Source organism: Tyto alba, unplaced genomic scaffold (assembly GCF_018691265.1).
Source record: "Tyto alba isolate M040663 unplaced genomic scaffold, T.alba_DEE_v4.0 Super-Scaffold_27, whole genome shotgun sequence".
Lineage (NCBI taxonomy): Eukaryota > Metazoa > Chordata > Aves > Strigiformes > Tytonidae > Tyto > Tyto alba.
In genome coordinates this window covers 33,802,672-33,822,175 of record NW_024881301.1, presented here as the reverse complement: position 1 = coordinate 33,822,175, position 19,504 = coordinate 33,802,672, and the positions used below count along the sequence as shown (strand labels likewise).

The 19,504-nt window shown below is 37.1% G+C and overlaps 2 protein-coding genes across 2 annotated transcripts in view; one reads left to right on the top strand and one right to left on the bottom strand.

Annotated features, from left to right (window-relative positions):
- Positions 1-19,504, bottom strand: part of LOC122153928 (tenascin-X-like) — a 153,533-nt gene that overhangs the window by 80,796 nt on the left and 53,233 nt on the right. The window lies entirely within an intron of this gene.
- On the top strand, positions 65-19,419 carry NSUN2 (NOP2/Sun RNA methyltransferase 2). The gene is made up of 19 exons (XM_042798236.1): positions 65-286; positions 371-528; positions 675-779; positions 890-995; positions 1,611-1,682; positions 3,895-3,979; positions 4,788-4,980; positions 5,377-5,451; positions 6,590-6,720; positions 9,300-9,373; positions 12,369-12,499; positions 13,097-13,193; positions 14,328-14,503; positions 15,029-15,121; positions 15,497-15,632; positions 16,936-17,016; positions 17,242-17,380; positions 18,212-18,251; positions 18,865-19,419. The coding sequence occupies exons 1-19, from the start codon at positions 200-202 to the stop codon at positions 19,268-19,270; spliced, it is 2,385 nt and encodes a 794-aa protein (XP_042654170.1). The 5' UTR covers positions 65-199; the 3' UTR covers positions 19,271-19,419.

The following is a 19,504-nucleotide window of genomic DNA, read 5'->3' as shown; positions in this document are numbered from 1 at the left end:
GCGGCGCCGCGACGCGAAGTAGCGTAGCGTAACGTAACGTAACGCGGCGCAACGCACGCCCGGAAGTGGGCTGTCTGAGGGGCAGGGGGAAGGCCCCGCGTGATCGCGTCTCGCAGCGAGCACGCGGTGCGGAGTCCTTTCGGCCCCGCGGCCGGGAGGGGCTGCCGCGACGGCGGGGCTGGGCCGGTGCGTGGCTGCCATGGGCCGCCGCGCGCGCGACCGCAGGTGGCAGCGGCAGCGGCGGCAGGAGCCGGGCGGCGGCGGCGGCGGCGGCGTGGATCAGGCGGTGAGAGCCGGGGCGGGGACGGGAGGGAAGGGAAGGGAAGGGAAGCAGCGGGGCCGGCAGGCTGACAGTGGCGGCGTGTTTCAGTGCTGGGCTGGCGGCTACCCCGAGATCGTGAAGGAGAACGAGCTGTTCGAGCGGTACTACCGGGAGCTGGGCATCGTGCCCGCCGGCGAGTGGGGCGCCTTCATGGCGGCGCTGAGGGAGCCGCTGCCCGCCACGCTGCGCATCACCGGCTACCGGAGGTAGGGCCTGGGGGTGGGCAGGGGGCCTGGCGCGCCGGGGGACCCTGCGGTGGCAAGGCCCCGCCGATTTTGCGGCGGAGGCCCCTCTGTCGTCTGAAGAAGGTGTGTCGCCATCCGGTCGCCTTCCGCGGGTCTCTCTCTTGCAGCCACGCCAGAGAGATTCTCCACTGCTTAAAGGAAAAGTACTTCAGAGAGCTGCAGGACCTGGAGGTGGATGGCCAAAAAGTTGAAATGCCGCAGCCGCTGAGCTGGTAAGCGAGCTGGAAGCAAAATAAGGCACCCTGTGTATTCCCGACACCGAGCTGGACGAGCTCGGTTTCTTTCTTTTGCTTCCACCCTTTTCCCATCTCTTTTCCCCCAGGTATCCAGAAGAGTTAGCCTGGCACACTAACTTGAGCAGAAAAATCTTACGCAAGTCGCCACAGCTGGAAAAGTTTCATCAGTTTCTGGTTAGCGAGACAGAATGTGTAAGTTTTGAATAGATCTTGATTTTTTTTTTTTTTTTCTATTTCATATCCTGTGCAGTGTTTTATTTAAAAGCATTATGAGATATAAGAGAAAGGGTGCAGTCTCAATAAGTTGACTAGCTTGGAAGACTTTATGTTGCTGCTGACAGTGATTCATCGCATAACTCTGGCACATAACTGCAGTTGCATATACTTCTCCTAAACTTAATTGCAGGTTTTTTTGTTTGGGAGTGTGAAAATGAGTCACTATAAAATAATTATTTACTGTTAGAAAACAGATTTTTAAGTCTCGTAAAGAGTGCATGTGTGTATGTAACAAGACTTACCTTTAGTAATGGAGATTTATCACTTGGTTGAAGCCAGCTTCTCATGTGTTTTAAGCAGAAACTATATCCAGAGAATTAACAAAATTGGAGTAAATACGCAATTCTCAGAAATTTCGATTGGATGAAATACTGTGATTTTTTTGTTGTTGTTGATGTTAAATGCTAACAAAATGTAATCCTAAATTTATAATAATGTGGGTTTGATTGCTTTATTATTTTTTTATAGAGAGAATTTTTTTAAAAATAATGCTAAACAAAAGGAATTTATTTATTTATTTTTCCTTTCAAGGGAAATATCAGTCGTCAGGAGGCTGTTAGTATGATCCCACCTCTGCTGCTTAATGTTAACCCTCATCATAAGGTAACTAGAATATACAGTGTACTTGATTTTTTTCCTATAAAATAGATGAAATTACAAATTACAACAGCCGTGTCAATGCTGATGCACAATTCTGGTTTGTGTTGGTATGTTTTATGCTTTCTGCCTGTAAACAAGAGCAGTCAGCTAGTGTTCAGGTAACATATACACTGTCAGAGGGACATCTACTTGTTCAGCTCTGTGTAATACCCTGCAAAAAACACTTAAGTTTTAAGTAGTTACATAATCTTACTTTCAAGTGTAAAGGTATTTAGCTGCATCTAAGTTACATAGGCATGTTTCAACCCCCTTTTAAAGATAGATGACTCTTTTGAACTTCCTGCTGTCCATCACACTGTGAACAGAGGTAGTTTTCCAGATCCAAATGATAGTGTTGTCTACCCGGTAGTTTTCACCCCGCTATGCCTTTTGAAGAAGTTGCAAACTTCTGCTCTATAAATCTGTTAGGCAAAATAATTTGAGTGAGCTGAAGCATGTTGTTGATGGTGGCTAAACTGTATAGGTTACTAACTTTAACTGAGGTGTCTAAGGAATGCCCATGATATTTTCTAATGGCAGATTGTAGGAATGGGGGTATCTGGTAGCAAACTGCTGTCCTAACCTTAGTGTTGTTTTCATACTCTGTTGGATGGCATTATTCTCTTAATCTGTTAAATTAACAAGCTAGTTAGAAGTGCCTTGCTATCTCAAGCAGCCATGTGCACTTCTTTCTTAAAATTTTCATGTTGTATCTCAAAATTTTAAGTCTTTCAACTTTCTGACCTACATGTTTTAAACACTTGTTTGTACATACTCACTTATATATTAACATTGCTTAGCATATGTAACTTTTCAGTTTTTTTCTTACTTTCACCCCAACCCAATGCATGACACAGGGCTGATGGCTATTTTATGTGAAGCCATGTCTTCTCATCTCTTAGATGAATAATGAATTGAGTGATAGATTCAGTCCCAAAGTGTCACATGTGCATTTTGAGTTTTGTCTGCAATTGAGCAAGTACTGAATGTGTTTGACTTAATGTAAAACACAAACTGTGAGAATATTTTTGCACACACCTCACTTATATTGCACATACTAGCTAGCAGTATATGTGTTTTGCGTTGAAAGTTTAACTTTGGTGACTGTATTTCAGCAAGCACCTTCCAAAAATGCATGTAAAATTTCACAAATTTGCTCATAAGTCAGACTCAGAATAGGTTCTTTATCCTGTCTTGTGACAAGACAGCAAGTGGTTGCTGTCATGATGCCTTGGCTGTTGTAATTTAGGACCTTTTATGGTCCTTGGTACCTTATTTTCTGAGCTGCTTGTTACGACCAGAATTGCAGGGTTTAGTCTTGTTCATGCCAGGGGCTTGCATATGGATCTGAGCAGATCCATCCCCATCTTTTATCTTGTTGCATTATTTCAGCTAACTTTTACTGGAGCTAAAGGTCCAGAAGATAGTCATATGCTTCTGAAAATCTGTAACTAGGCATGAGGAAAGACTCTGAGCTTCCTTACTTAAGAAAACAGCTGTCAGATGGTTTGCTGTGAAAGTAATTCTATGAATGACTTGATCACAAGCCAAGTTTGCAATGAACTGGGAGGTTCACTATATACTCGAAATCAGGTGTTGGTGCCTGTGCTGTTCTGTTCTGCTGCATGAGGGCAGTTCAAATACTTCCCAAGTGCTTCTTCCAGGATATAGAAACAAGCAGTTTGTGCTCCCTTGATTTTTTCATTAAAGTGAAAATGTGTGGGGAGGGAGAGCAGTTCATTTTTATAAAATTAGCTGTGTCTAATAGTCTCTGATTAATTTATTGATAGTTAAAGTAGTGCTTGCTCTTGAATGTAACTTTGCTCTTAATGTGTGTGTATATGTAAAGTTCAGTTAACTTCAGTCAGAATTGCTTGTGAGCTGATAAAATGACCATATTCCCATATCTGTATTCATATTTCTCTGTCAAATTTTTTGTCAGCAGATGTATTTCTTCCGTGCAAACCAAAGTCCTTTTTTATATATTAGACCCCTCAGAGAAAAAGCATACAAAGAACAGAACTGTACTTTGTTTTTGCAAATTGGTGTTCAGCACGATCATAATTCTTCAAGTGTATGCAGAAATATTTAACTTAAACTTGAACACATAGTAAATTTATCAATTATTTAAATAATACAGGATGGGACTTTTTTTTTAACTTTCTGGTGTTTGTAGATTCTAGATATGTGTGCTGCACCTGGATCTAAGACTGCACAACTCATTGAGATGTTGCATGCAGACATGAGTGTTCCTTTTCCCAGTAAGTCTGGAAAAACTACCGAAAACTTTTGTGACATTGAATTTCTGCTTATCCTTGTAGAAGATTATTTTTTAATATCACAGATAAGTAGCTGCATTTAACTAAATAATGATTTTCCAAAATGTTTGAGTGATATGAGATGGGAAGTACCCCACCGTTTCCTTGAAAGTTTCTGGGCTTCATTTGCCTTGAAGGAGAAAGACGGACTATATATATATCTTCACAGTTCAGACTATAGTATGTTTGATTAGATCTTAATTTTTGTATATGAATCAGATTTACTTGGTAGATGGTGGCCCATAAGCCCTTGTGTTTTAGTGGTATTCTGCAAACACTGGATTAAGCTGCTTTAGCCTTAAAATGGTCATGATAGTTACCTTTACTGTAAGTTTCAGAGTTTTTACTTTCAGTTAGATGCTCACAGAAAATAGTTTGTGAAGTTGGGGGAAGTGGATTCTTTCTGTGTTCTACTGAAAATCTGCTGATGCACGGAGATTGTCTTTGGTGGCAGTGGAGGTATCCTCTGTTACAAGGGTTTTACTTTGAAAAGTTGAAGAGCTTTGGGTTGCATCTTATTGCAACTGCATGGAAGTTAGAACTCTTGAGACTATATTTGACACAGCAGTTAAACTTCAACATGCTTTATGTTATTTTATGTTCAGTAAGGGCTCCTCTATTCATAAGCAGTCTTTTAAGTAAAAAATCTCTAGTGAAAGGTTTACACAACTTTGAAGATAAGCCAATAAGCTATGTAAAATTATTTAGCTGTTGAATTGTAAAGCATCTTCCCACTATTTTATGTTCCCAGAGGGTTTTGTGATTGCTAATGATGTTGACAACAAGCGCTGCTATTTGCTGGTTCATCAGGCTAAGAGATTAAACAGCCCGTGCATCATGGTGGTAAATCATGATGCCTCCAGCATTCCTAATCTACAAATAGATGTTGATGGAGGAAAAGAGGTCCTCTTCTATGACAGAATTTTATGTGACGTCCCCTGCAGGTAACTTGCATATAATCTTCAATACACAGATTTTAGTGCAGTGCTAGAATTTTTGTGTTACTGAGCTACGCTTTTTGAGTCACTTAGTGTGTTATGATTTATAGTAACTTCCAAAACAGATGAATGCCTTAAACTGTCTTAGGTAATGGGGTACCAAATCAAGGTGAATTTTTTTCATTCCAATTGATACTTAAATTTGGTCAGTTGAAGGGCTTCAAATTTTGAACTTACAGTCAGGATACTGAAATACAAAGATAGTGTAGAAACAAACAGTATAGCATAGGAGAACTAGTTAACATGGGAAAAGGACTGTTAATTTTTTGTTGTTATAAATGACTTGAGTATGAAATGAGTTTTGTCCATAAATAATACAAATCTGTTCAACCTCTGTTACAGTGGAGATGGAACCATGAGGAAAAACATTGATGTATGGAAGAAGTGGACAACACAAAACAGTTTGCAGCTCCATGGGTAAAAATGTTTATTACACATCTGTATTTCTTTCATTTGTTTCCTCCTTTTCCCATAGCTTTAACATCTGCATGTATTCGCATGTTAATATGTGACAAAGCAGAGACTAAGAAGAGCCACTTTTCTTTCAAATCAAGAGCTTATGTGCTATTCAGAAAGTGTAATGTTTCAGCTGTGAGGAGTGGAGCGTGTGAATCTAAATTGCTTGTATTCTTATGAATATCTGACATATTAATGTTCATTGAATTAATTTAGACAATATGCCTAATAAAATGGGGAACAAATAATTTGGTTGGGATTCTCAGCATTTAGGCAGGTAAAACACTGTTGGAAAACACAGAAACTTGTAAAATTTAGTAGTAATGTTTTAAAGTCTTTAGACTATTCGAGATCAAACATAACCAGCTTCAGTTACCTGAGATTGATTTATGTTAACTGATGGCAAATGAGTACTTAGCCTTGTGCAGGTACATGGTAAAAAGCAGTAATTTAAACAGAGATGAAAAATCTTAGAACATTTTACTGTGCGTTTGTAACAAGCTGCGAATGCTGTCAGTTACTGTGACACAGCTGACCTATGGTGACTTGTTACAGCTTGGTAACTCATTCATAATTGCATGTTTTATTTTAGTTGTAAATATGCAAGTAGGGTGCAAGTTGGTGATCCAGCTCAGTGACACTTTCCTCAGAAGGCCGATGCTAGCTAATCTGTGTTGTTCATAATATTTGTAATAGTCAGATCGCTCCTCATTTTAGCTCTAGATTTCTGAAAATAAGAGTCAGCTTTTGGGGTATAATTTCTCTAGTGATGAGTACTTTATAATAAACTTGATGGGGCACTAGAAAGAACAAAATACAGAGTGTTAAAAGTTACCATGCATGTTGTGTTAATGTTTGACCTAATTGCTGTTTAAATAGGTGTAATTGTGAGTGTGTCTGCAGTATAGACTGCACTAAGCTGAGTTACTTTAAACCTGACTTTAATTTGTGTACTGGTGACAGCTGTGGAACTCAGTAAGTACTGGCTTAGTCCATGGAGAGTTACGTGTCTGCAATATAGCCTCACTTGTAAGAAATTTGATGGCAAATCTTTCTGGTTCCTGAGTCATACCTGGCTAGACCAAGAGTGTTCTGTTAGATTGCAGTTAAGAATTGCAACCCGTGGTGTTGAACAGCTGGCAGAAGGCGGGAGAATGGTATATTCTACATGTTCATTGAATCCTATTGAAAATGAAGCCGTGATCGCATCTCTGCTGGAAAAGAGTCAAGGTGAGAATGTGGGCTTGGACTGAGTGAGAAATTTTTTTCTCCACCCAAAGAGGTATATGTATATGATAGTGCTAGAAATAAGCTTAATGTAGGTAATGTGCTCCTAGTATGCAAAACCGCAGCAATTTTCTGGTACTGGTAGGATTTCAGTGGTGTTGATATGAGCAGTCTTCATGAATGGGTCTAAATCAGATGGGGACACAAAATCTGAAGAAGCTGTGTTAATGATACACAAAGACTTCTACAGATCAATGGAATTCAGCTTGTGTTTATCTGGCTTCTGCTAACCTATTCCACTGGTTGCAATCCATGTCTGACATTCATATTTCCTTTGGAAAACACATCATGGGACATTACTACTGTATGTTATAGGAGCAAAAAGCCCAGAGCGTACTTAAGCAGTTAGAGGAATGTTATTGTGCACCAGTAGGTGGGAGTCACTGATACTTTTATTGTCCTTTGGCCCCCATTTTGGCATGGTTGGAATTTTAATGTCTTTAAGATCATGGGGTTTTTTTTACACTTTTGACTTGCATATGAAGGCTTGCTTAAGTTAAGCCTCCATCATCTGAAGTAAGAAAAGGTGGGAAAATTGAGATGAGCTGAGAAGCTGCACTGCATCAGTTTGTGGTAGTATGGTTTAGTAGCCCAAATTTCTGGCCTTGAGCTGATGGACACTTTTTTCTGAGTCAGTAACCTGAAGTTTATAGACATCTAACTGGATTTTGCATGAAAAGTTCCATGCCTTTAAGTTGCTTTGTCCAGAGCAGAAGCAGTTGTACTGCTGCTGGAGCTGAGCTCATTCTGGAAGTAGAGAAGTAGAAGCCCGTTTTGTGTAACATTTTCTTTGTGCCAATCACTCTTCTGGCCTGAAATTATACATGAAGTGTCATTGACTCAGAAACAGCAGTTTAGCTAAAATGCCTGTAGATAATTAGGCACTGACTATTCAATTTCCATTCAAAGGACATTTTGATTTGGAGGTAGTTTCTTTGGCAGACGAGTGAAAGAACAACATAGACATGTTTCCAGTAAACTATAGTATGTTTGTCTTATTGAAGTCTGTAGTATGCCAGGGTTAAGTTTAATGATGACAAGACTGGAAGGCAGTAAGAACTAGTTTGGATAGGAGCATGTAACAGTATGGATCTTAACAGAGGCCAGCAACTGCAGCATCTGGGGCAAATTCAGTACTTGGAAGTAAGGATCTTTGACTCTCTGTGTCATTCAGACTTTGTCTTTGCGCAGTGCAGGTATTTTGAGGCTTACATGGATGCTATGATGTCCCAGCAAGCAAATGTTACCCTTGGGGCTTGAACATAGGTGTTGCTAAAGAAGGGTGAGGTAATGCAGTGGTCTGCAAGGAGCATTGTACCTCAAAGATTTGCTCAGATCAATCCAGAAGGTTGTTAGTTCTTCAGTGTTAACTTAGTGGCTAGCACTGTGTTACACTGCTACTTGGGGAGCAGATCAGAGATTGCTTCCACCTTACGGCAGAAGGAGTAAGGAAAACACATTTTTGTATCCTGTCTCTCTACTGGGAATTGTAACACTTCTGACAGACTGTTTAGTACCTGATCAGTCTGATGTAGTCTTGAGGCATCAGCTGAAGTCATGCTGTAGGTAGGCAGGAATATTCAAAGGACAGATGCAAACATCGAGTTTAATCATATTTGAAATGTCATTTTGGAATTTGTGAATTCATGTATCACTTTTTCATTTATTCAGAAGACTTGCTTAAACTCTCACTGTAAGAGTAAATGGTTAGTCATACAGAACAGGTTGATCAATTGTGTACAACATGAGAAAAAGCTTACCTAACTGTTAAATAATTAGGTATTCAGAATCACAAAAAAAGAAATTTTAAGGTTATTCTTCTCCAGAGAGATCAACTATGTAAACAGTAAGTTTTTATATCATCCTTTCTGGACTTGGGACAGCTTAACATTTTTATTCAGTATATTAAATTATACTCTGTTGATGTTTCTTGTAATCTGACATATTTTAGTCACATAGCCTTTTGTCCTGTTAGGTTGATAGTACTTACCTGTTTAACAGTTTGGAATTTTCCTTTCCACTTAAAAAGTAGTAAACTCTTTTTCCTCTCACACTGGAATATATTAAGATTGTAAGTCCATAAAATGATAATATATCAAGCATTTTAAAAGGCTTAGTCATCCCAAAAGAGTAGTCCTCTGAAAAATACTTAATTAGTGTAGTAAATCGAAATACTAAGTAAATGAGACTAAAACTTCTGTGACTGCTTTGCCTTCAACACTGACATTTAATGATACAGGTTGTAGAGTATTAATCTGTGCAGCTGCTACAAAAAGTATCTAAGCATTATATTTTGGTTAATTTATAGGTTGCAAACTTCGGTAGTTATTATGAACAGTTCTAATCATCTTTCTTGTTAATTTACACAGTAGTAATTGTATAACATTTTATTCCTTGCAAGTTTTAAAAAGCAATGGTTTTTAATTGTTCTTAAAACTTAAAGGAAAACTTTTTATAAAAGTTAATAAGGAACACAGTTTCAAATTCTGTTTTCAAGAATGTTTATATTAATTGGATTTCAGGTGCCTTAGAACTTGCTGATGTCTCTTCTGAGTTACCAGGTTTGAAGAGGATGCCAGGAATTACAAAATGGAAGGTACTTAATCTGGTATTTCTGTGAAGTTCTTGGTCTGTGATAGAGTGTTAAATTGGGGAAATTTTGAAGTGTAACATTTCAAAACATTAGATTCAGCTGAAGTAATGGTAGTGATTTGCTCTTTAGACTTTTAGACAATATAATATTGTAGGTGAGAGGGCTAAAAATATTTCTGGCGGTAAGTTCTTGTCTCCTCAGCATCTCTCCTCTTTTTCCTCTAGCTTTCTTTGCTTTTGTTTCCTATGCTTAATATAATTCCCTTTTCTGTTGTGTGCATGTGGCCTGTAGATGGCAGCATAATTTCAGCCACTTTTTTAAGTTATCCCTCCTCCTGTCTTTACAGTCTGTGAGCTTTAGATTCTGCAGTTCTTTAGCTGGTCCATTTGAATCATTCGGAAGTAAAAGCTGTTAAACCCTTTCTGGAAATAGGCTATAAAACGTGTAGTGTTATGAGTAATCTAGAGTATTAATAGAATCTTGTATTTTGTTCCAAGCCTTATGTGATTTCAGTTCTGGAAACAGACTAGTAGGGAGGGGCAAAAAACCCCAAAGCTTCTTCAGCTTCCTGTTAAGAATATAATCAAGAAGAGTAGAAGGCCATCCTGGTAGTAGGGAGAGAAATTCATATTAAATTTTAATTGTGAGCACATGCCTTTGCAACACCATTGGTTTTTCTGTCCTCTCTCACCATCTCACTAGTGTCTTGCAAAGGCAGTCTGCAAACTTATGCCTGTGTGTAAGCTAATGAACAAGATGCATGGAATAAAGATTTGCTTATGTTCTGTCATGGAAATTCAGCTTAGAAAGTAGCTGTTTTCTTTCTTCTTACAGTTCCACAAGTTTAATTTGTATGCTTTTATCTGAGGATAAAGGTAAAATGTGTAACTGTGGCTCTGTGATCTCAATTTTACTTTCTTCTTGTACTGTGTAAGTCTACAAAATATATACATAAAGATCACTATGAGTATATTGTATTCCCTGTAACATTTGTTGCTCTGTTTGCAGTTGAAATATAGTTCTCCCTGAGGGGTATTTTTAAAAGTAGACTAATAAAATCTGTTGAAAGTTTGCAAGACTTTCTTCAGCCCTTATTTGCTGCTACTGTATATTTTTCAGGCCTCATTGGCTAGCTCGGCATTGAATGTATTTGCGTGCCTTGCTGCTGTTTTTATTTGGTGTAGTCTTTTGTTTGCTGGTGAAAGATCTGTTTAGTGGCAGCTCTGCAACTTAGTAATTACATTGAATATTCCTGAGCATCAGTTGACTGTAAATATCTGGAAACAGCAAAAAAAAAATAAGGTTTTGTTCAAGTGACACTTTGGTGCCTAGAAATAGCATTCAGTACTCTCTTCTTCAGCCATACAATGAATAAGCTCCAATGAATTATTTTAGAGTCTTGAAGGAAGAGGCCTTTTTAACTCTAGGTCTGGTATTCTACTTCCACAACACTTTTAGCCTTTGTTCTACCCAAACAAGAGCCTGGTGAAATGTGCAGTAGGGAAGAGTTCAGCATGTTCTTTGATGCTCTGTCATTCTACCAGTTACATTATGTGGTCAGGCTGGTAAACCAAAACTGAACAGAGCAGGGCTGTTAGGCAGTTATTCTAGTACATCCAAAGTAGTTCTAGACTTGTTTTCACTTCCAGTTATTTATCAATCCCATTGTTTGTTTCTCTTAAACTGGACTTGCGTCTTCCAAAGAAGAGCAGTTCAAAATCACAGTCTATCTTGTCTCCATCTAGCAGTATGATATCTAGCCTATTTGGACTTAAAATACTAATTCTGGAAATACAGTAATTTCTATTTTGGGAACATGCAGAGGCACAGTATTTTAGGTGTGATCAGATCAGTGTCTGGGAAATGCCAGATTTCATGATGCTGAAATCTGTGTTTTAACATTCTTAGTGAAATTGTAATCTAGATAAATCTTACATTTCAGTTTCCAGTAGAACACTTAATTAAACCTTCAAGTCAATCACAGTGAGATGTTTGAAAACACTTCATTGTACTTTTCAGTCCTGAAGTCACTATCGCTGTGACTTCTCTGTTTTGTTGCCTTAACAACAAAAACAGGCCTTCGTTTCAGTCATTATTTTTATGCATTTTCTCCATGCATCTCCAAATGTGACTTTTCTTACTGCTCTAGCATCCAGCACAGAACCGTGTGTCTAAAGCTCTGAAGTCAAATTTTCCTTGTTTTTATTTTTTTTTTCCACTTTGGTATTCTTGCTAAAAGAGCATTCAAAATGCCTTGCTATGAGCTGTGGCTCTAACCTGCTTGTATCTTAAGAGTTCAAAAGCTTTGATGCTTAGACAGAATGAGGCACTGTTATGTCTGTACAGTGGATTTATAGATGTGTTCTGATTCCTGGATAAAGATACAGACACTATAAAATTCATGGGGACATGCTCCTTCAGTAACTTTCCTTGAATACATCTCTATCTGTGACCTATGTACACCTGTGTCATGGGGTTCTATGCTTACCAAGCTGTTGTGTTGTACTGTTGCATCTTTATTATGTAATAAAATTGGAATTCCTCATTTTTAAGCTCTATTAGTCAGCAGTAGCCCATTTGTATACTGCTTGGAAGCTGCTTATAGCAGTGTTTCACAGCCAGTCTCATGGAGAAAAAGAAATAAGAATATCCTAAATCTGATGGTTTACTAATCTTATATATACTCCACCACTATCCTTCCTTTGGATTTTGGTGTTCTGCATGTTCTAGTAGGTTACCAGAGATCATTGCAGTTGATTCTGCACCAGTCTTTGCTTGACTGCATGCTTTGAAGCATACAAAGTGGATCAAAGAGATACTGCTGGCAAGAATCTCCTGCTCTTAAGTACATAAATACAATGCATAAAGGAACAATACACTTTAAAAAACTTAGTTTACTATACCAGAAAATAACTTCTCTTTTTGACCTCTGAACCTTGGTTTGAAAGTATTTTAATTAAAACTTATAAAATCGGTATTTATATTTACTCCTTTGAAGGTAATGATGAAAGATGGACAGTGGTTTGAAGAGTGGAAAGATGTGCCTTCAAATAGACAAACACAAATACGTCCCACTATGTTTCCAGTAAAAGATGAAGAGAAGCTGAAGGCAATGAATCTAGAGCGTTGGTAAGTTCTCCCAGAGTTTCATGAGGTTTTGATGGTTACCTTATATGGTGGTAGGCATATTATAATCAGGTCAGATTAGGAATGTGTTGCAGTATAGACCCATGCTTGTGTAGGTCTGAGTATATTTTGATGTGAAGTGGCAGTCCACAATATTTAAATTCCAGTGAACTGAGGGAAATTATTAGAAGCTGATTACAAGAAATAAGTACTCACACAAACAAGTCAAATTCTTTGCATCCAATAGAGATACATAGCCAAAATTACTGGAAAAGTATGTAAAACTTTAACATTTTAACAGACTTCTTTGCCATGAAAGACTTTCATAGCTATTCTAAAAATAGTGTTTAGAAATGAGTCACTAAAGCTCATTTGAATGGTGAGAGGAATGCATTGCACCGATGCAAGTTATTTTGCCAGAACGCTCTATTTCAGATCCTGTTTCTAGCTTGATAAACTAAATCTGCACAATCCTACTAGGAATACTTAGTTTACCCTGAAAACAAATATAAATGTGACACTTATCGTACTTTGTGAGAGCCTGAATGTTGATGATGAATACACTGCAACCTTTTTATTTTTCCCCCTCCCCCCACCTAGTCTTAGGATATTGCCACATCACCAGAACACAGGAGGTTTCTTTGTGGCTGTGCTAATAAAAAAATCTCCAATGCCATGGAATAAACGCCAGCCTAAGGTAACTTCTTTTAAAAGAGCTAAAATGTTCACTTCTAATAACATTTATGGAATGTTTTTGAAAGCTTACATAATAGAAAACATGCTATAGCTGTTTTGCCCTTCGGTTATAGTTCCGTATGCTAATTAAAAATAAATTCCTAAACCCCTTAATAACTTTTTTTTAAAAATCTCCTTTTAAAATAGAGAAGCAAAAAAAAAGGAGGGGGGAATTTTGAAGTCATAGTAAAATAGCAAGGTAAAACTTGAACGTAAAATTAAGGCTTTGAAAGAATTACAGAAGCAGATTAGATTGGGCAGCTGCAGCTATCACTTCCTTCATCTGTGTGTGATCCCTCTGCTGAAGGCTTTTTTCTTCTGTGTTGTAAGCTAATTCCGATTTCGGTTTGTCTTACTCTGTAGCTGGTTGCTCAGGAGTGATTCACTAGCAGATTAGTCTAGCAGATCAGCATCAGGGGCGATAGATGTAAAACTGTTAAGAGCAGCAGCAGCTTCAGCCATCTGACTAATCTGTTTGTTGACAATTGTCTTTATATTCCTGTCAACAGGATTTTAAGTTGACATGATTTATTTGATCTCTTAAATTGTTCATATCATTAAGAGACATTTCATTAAGAGACATTTCTTCTGTGAATCCCTTTTAGCTGTTCCCATTTATCTGATTTGCTTCACCTTATGAACAAACTCTTAAGAACACCTTATGAATAAAATCTATGTGGCAATAAGGAAAAAGCACTTACTCAGAAGCAAGAATCATCCAAATAGTTTATGCCGTTCTAAGTTTAATGTTGTAGGACTCTTATAGAAAGTGTGCAGCAGCAGGATGAGTGTGTCACTTTGAGCACTAGGAGGAAAGCAGCAGATCCTGACTTAAAATAGTCTTCTCTGTGAGTGCTTGAGCATGATTTTGTAAATGGCACAAAAATAGTTTTATTGGACAGTTACTAAGAAGTTGTCCAGATCTGTACTAGAGGTAAATGCAACTTTTATCTTGACTTAGCAATCAGATTAACTCTCTAAATGGATCTGTTTAAACACTTACATACAAATTGATAAGAATTAAGCACATGCAAAGAGAGAACATAGAAGTTAGATACTACTTACACTTTGTTGAAAATACTATAATTTGAAATAGATTCATCAGAAATTACCACAAAGAACAGGAGATACTGAAGTGACAGCAGCTAATTCAGATAATGGTTCTGAATGTATTACTGAAGAACCAACACTTGCTGAAAATGAAGAGTGTAAGAAAATGCAGGAATTGGAAAATTCAGACACTGAGCAACGCAAAAAGGAAGGAGTATGTGGGTAAGAGACCAAGTCTAAGTGTTTGTCCTGTGACAGCTTTGTAATTGCTGAGTATTTTATAGTTCTTTCGTTATTGGACTCATTTAGAAATCAGTCCAGAAGAATTAATAATGAATTTGCTCAATTGCCCTATGATTCCATGTTTTCTGTTTTGTATTTCAGTAAGTTATGAAAATAACCACTTTTCTTATTAGCACTGGCAAAGTCTGTTAGTTCTTTCTTGTATGTTAAGGAAAAAAAACTACTTTCAGAAGTTAACCTTTGGAAGATCTTTACAATTACTCCCTCAGAAATCTCTCTTTATTTGTTTTGTGGTTTCTGTTTTGGATCATTGCTTTCACTTCCTTATTTTAAGAAGTTAGATTGTGGGTAGTGTTATCTTAGTGAAGCACAGGAAAATGTTAGTTTTCTGTTTGACATCCTATCGTTACCACAAGGCAAGTGTTGACTAAATGAACTGAATATACTGATTTTAAACCAAGTACTTTTACTAAAATTGACAATGCAATGGCATTTTCTTTTTAGACCACCACCATCTAAAAAAATGAAGTTGTTTGGTTTTAAAGAAGACCCTTTTGTGTTTCTCCCTGAAGATGATCCATTGTTCCTTCCTATCCAGTAAGAAAAAAATGTTTCTGTTTTGGTAGTAAGATTCATAGTAGTTTAGGAATATTAGTAGTTCAGTTCATCGCAAAAGACAGGTCTGGTTGGTCACACATAAAACTTTTTCCTTAACTTTGCACCAAGTACCCATCTCCTCAACACTTAAACTCTCCTTAAATGAAAATAGCCAACTATAGTGTGCACTGGAAATTTTCAAGTGTATCTTAGCTTGTCTTTCTGCTGTCATGTATCTTGGAAAATCTGATCTTTGTGTTCTGAAGCCAAAGTGTTAAGTGTTTGCAGAGATAGCTCAAGGAAGCAGGCTAACCCATGCATTTTAAGTATGTGATGTCATTGTTCAGTTAATCAAAATAAGTATTATGACCACAGGAAGTTTTATGCATTGGACCCAACATTTCCCAAGATGAATTTACTGACTCGAACTCAGGAAGGAAAGAAGAGACAGCTGTACATGGTTTCTAAGGAGCTAAGGAATGTGCTTCTGAACAACAGTGAGAAGATGAAGGTATGGTTCATCTCTTCAGTTTTTCAGAATGGAGATCATAAGCATCAGTGGATGTCTCTTTGAACTTTATAGCTGAGATTATTGTTTATATAGAGGATTAGTAGGCCGACTTCTTTTTTTTTTTTCTTAGTATGAATGAATGTTTTCCTCTCTATCCCTCCTCTGTTAAAAAGATGAGGAGTTGTCTTTGAGAGGTAAATAACAGTCTCCAAGATTAAAATTAGTATGCTTTTTGGCAGATGGAAGGGAACTTGAAAGTAGAGGAAGGGAATATGTAACTGCTATGTGTGTACCAGCATTTTTATGTGGTCTTCAGGTACCTTCATAAGTTTATATTGACACTGTTGTATTTAGGAGCCCCTTAATTATAAAAGCATTAAGAGCTTTAAAAGCCTACCAGAAATAATGGATGACTTCAGCTGAATTATTAGCCAGCTGTGTTACGTGGGGACATTGTTTCACAGTTATTTCAACAACTTAACATTTTCAAAAGTTAAGTTGAATGATAATGGGATAAGAAGTAGTTTTTGTGAATTAAAGGGGAAAATTACTTTTTTTTTTTATATGACTCCCCATGTAAAATGCCTTGCAAATGTTAAATATTAGTCTTAAAATTCATTGAATAATTTCAGTTAGAATGAGATCATCTAGACCAGCTTCCTTCCTGCCCCAAGCAGAGCTAACTTCAAAGCTAGATCAGATACAGTTCAGGACTTTGTCCAGTCAATTTCCAAGGATATTTGTTACATCTTTGCAACAGATTTTTGAGAAGGATAAATAATTATCCTTTTATCCCATATGCAGGAAATAGCTACATAATTGACAAAATTTTAAGAAACTGGTGCATTATATTAGGCAGTGAGACTTTGGGTACCACAAAGGATATAGTGTGCATAGTGTCCTAATATTAAGCACCTGTGCATTTTTAAAATCCTATCCTTGATTGACTTTCCCAGAATCACCCAGAAAATTCTATTGCAAACTACAATTAAAATTAGATCTTAATAGTTCATTGCCCTCATTTTAAGACTGCTACTTCCTCACCATGTTCAGTTTTCAGCATGGAAAGGAGTAAAAGGTGTTTACACTGAGAGAGAACTACGTTTTGATAGTGGGAACTCCTTTTCCCTTGAATGAATTTCCACATGAATTTAATTCAATGTCCAGTGCAAATGAACAAACATTATGGCAGAATTATCCTTTTTTCCTCCTTTTAGTCAAACAGTTGAGGAAGAACAAAGTTCAGAGTAATAATTTAGAATTTATACTCATTAATGATGCTTATTGTCTTTGCTGCTTGCAGGTTATTAACACAGGGATAAAAGTCTGGTCTCGCAACAGTGATGGTGAACAGTTTGGATGTGCATTCAGATTAGCACAAGAGGTAATTACATAGCATTGTATTTTCAAAGGAGATACTTTGGTTTCCTCTAGAGACTATAGCACAGATGGCATTAACTTTGTCAGATTAATGACAATTTGCATTTTCAGTATAGTTTAAAATGTGAAAATTGTTTTCTGATATTAGCTAAGACATACTGGTTTTAACATTTTCACTTCAAAAAGTAGAGATTGCATTTTGAAATAATTATATTTATTTATTAAACAGGGAATTTATACTCTCTATCCATTCATTCATGCAAGGATTATAAATGTCTGCATAGAAGATGTTAAAATTCTGCTAACCCAGGAGAATCCTTTCTTAAGTAAATTTAGCAGTGAAACACAGAAGAAAGTCAAGGACATGGGTAAGTCTTTAATTTGTGCCATGAGAAAATTATTATTACATGATACATGGAAGAATGAAAATGCCATCACATAAACTGTGTTTGCTAAAAATTTTGACTAAGTTTAATCTTAAATATACTTGATAATTAGGTCAGTAAGCATTGCTGAAACCCAGTGTGCTACTAGAAACTGTAGTTCTTTCTGATCACAGCCTTTAAAGTTTATGAACTCCACTGAACAAATTTGTGAATTCTGTGAAGCAGTGCTTTGAGGCAACACTTAAAATATCTGATGAATATAGATTTTATATATGCTACTGATATTTATGCCTGTTAGTGCTCCAGCTGAAACTGTTGCTCATCTGCAATTGTTTGTCATGATTTTACATATGAAATGTAGTTATTCATATTTGATTTTCTTAAGTACAGGGAACAATGTCTACTCATATTAAATTTTTATTTCCGCTATGCTGGATGCTTGAAGAATTAAGACTGGTTTTCAGTCTTAAGTAAAAGTTCCTTTCTAGATTCACTCAATGAATGAATCCCCTATGTGGTTTTGTATTTAAGCTTGTTTGTTTAGGGTTTGGGAGAGAGCAGGGTTGGCAGTTGCTTTTGTAACTATATAAATACTTCGGTCTGGAAAAAAAAAAAAAATAAAAGGCATAAAAACTGGTATTGTCTGTAGTTTACTGTACTGATGTAGATAACTGCAATAACTACTAACCAGGTCATGCTGTGTGGGTGTCTAAAAACTTGTTTTCTTTAACATTTTCAAATTACAATCATTCTAACGTTATACCAAACCACAAACCATCTGTTTTTTGTTCCTCCCATCCCCCTTCCCTATAGCAATGGGAAGTATAGTTCTGAAGTACGACCCAGACCCTGAGTAAGTAGATGTGTTGCTTTCCATTTATGTAGTTTTAAAACTTGGACAATAATTTACATTCACTCAGCAAAAACAGAAGGGGAGGCATAGAGACTATCTTGCCTGTGTATTCTTAAAACAGTTGTAGGATTTAGCTTTATAAAGGAGAGCTACTAGTTCTGCCAGAGGTCCGCAATATCTCATTGCATGTGATTTATTTGTCTGTTTGCTTTCCCTGTGAAGACCAGCATTTGGAATAGAAAAGTTAAGTTTTTCGCTGTTCATTTTTGTTAACAAAGTAGTATTAGAAGCCCTTGAGAACTTTTTAAATGTAAACTTTTAGCTTGCTGTTGCTTATATTGGTTTTGAAACCAGAGCCAGAAAATTAATTTGTTTGTTGCAGAAATTTAATAGCATTGAGTTGTTTTTTTTTTTTTTTTACTTACTTGCTTATAGACAAGCTGGTACCTGTTTGGATATTGAAGTTAAGACCAATGTATTTGTCTTCTATGAATAGTTGTAAACTGTATTCACTATTAAAGATTGTGCACTTATTTATCAGGGTATGGCCATGAAATTAAGTTTTGAAAATGAACTTTCTCATAGTTGACTGAACGTAACTGCTTGTTTGTAGAAAACCTGATGATCTTCAGTGTCCTGTAGTGCTGTGTGGTTGGCAAGGAAAGACATCACTCCGTGCCTTTGTGCCCAAGAATGAGAGACTTCATTACCTGAGGATGATGGGAGTTGAAGTGTTTAAAGCAAAGAGAAAAGAGGAGGAATCAGAAAGTAAAACAGAGGAAGAAGTTCAACATAGGCTGGTACAAACAGAGGAAGGAATGGATGTGGCAGATAAAGAACATGATCTAATCACAAAAATGGAAGCAGAAATAAGTGAAAAATCTTCCCACAGTCCTGTGGAAAGCAGTGCTATGGAAATAGAAAATAAAATTGAAGATTTAGATCATTCTAGTAAAAATGCCAACAGTCATGTAAGCCAGGAAAGCAAAGACACAGATACAAGTAATGTCAAAGATTAAGTTTCTTTATTACTTCACAGCTTCCATGAGGCTCACATCCAGACTTTTGCTTTTAGCATGGAAGTATATTTTAAAATTTCGGTTGGAATGGAATGTTCCTCTCTTAAAATTTCACCTATTTTACTTTTAAAATGAAAACTATAAAGAGATTTCTCTTCAGGTGTGTCGTCTTTTTACCATTTTAAGTTCCATATCACTGGTGGGTTTGTGTGTCTGTTGCTGGCAATGGACCGT

Coding starts and splice junctions, on each gene's coding strand:
- NSUN2 (XM_042798236.1), top strand. CDS start 200: ATGGGCCGCCGCGCGCGCGACCGCAGGTGGCAGCGGCAGCGGCGGCAG. Junction 1,683..3,894: donor ATGTTAACCCTCATCATAAG/GTAACTAGAATA, acceptor TGGTGTTTGTAG/ATTCTAGATATGTGTGCTGC. Junction 17,017..17,241: donor CATTCAGATTAGCACAAGAG/GTAATTACATAG, acceptor TTTATTAAACAG/GGAATTTATACTCTCTATCC.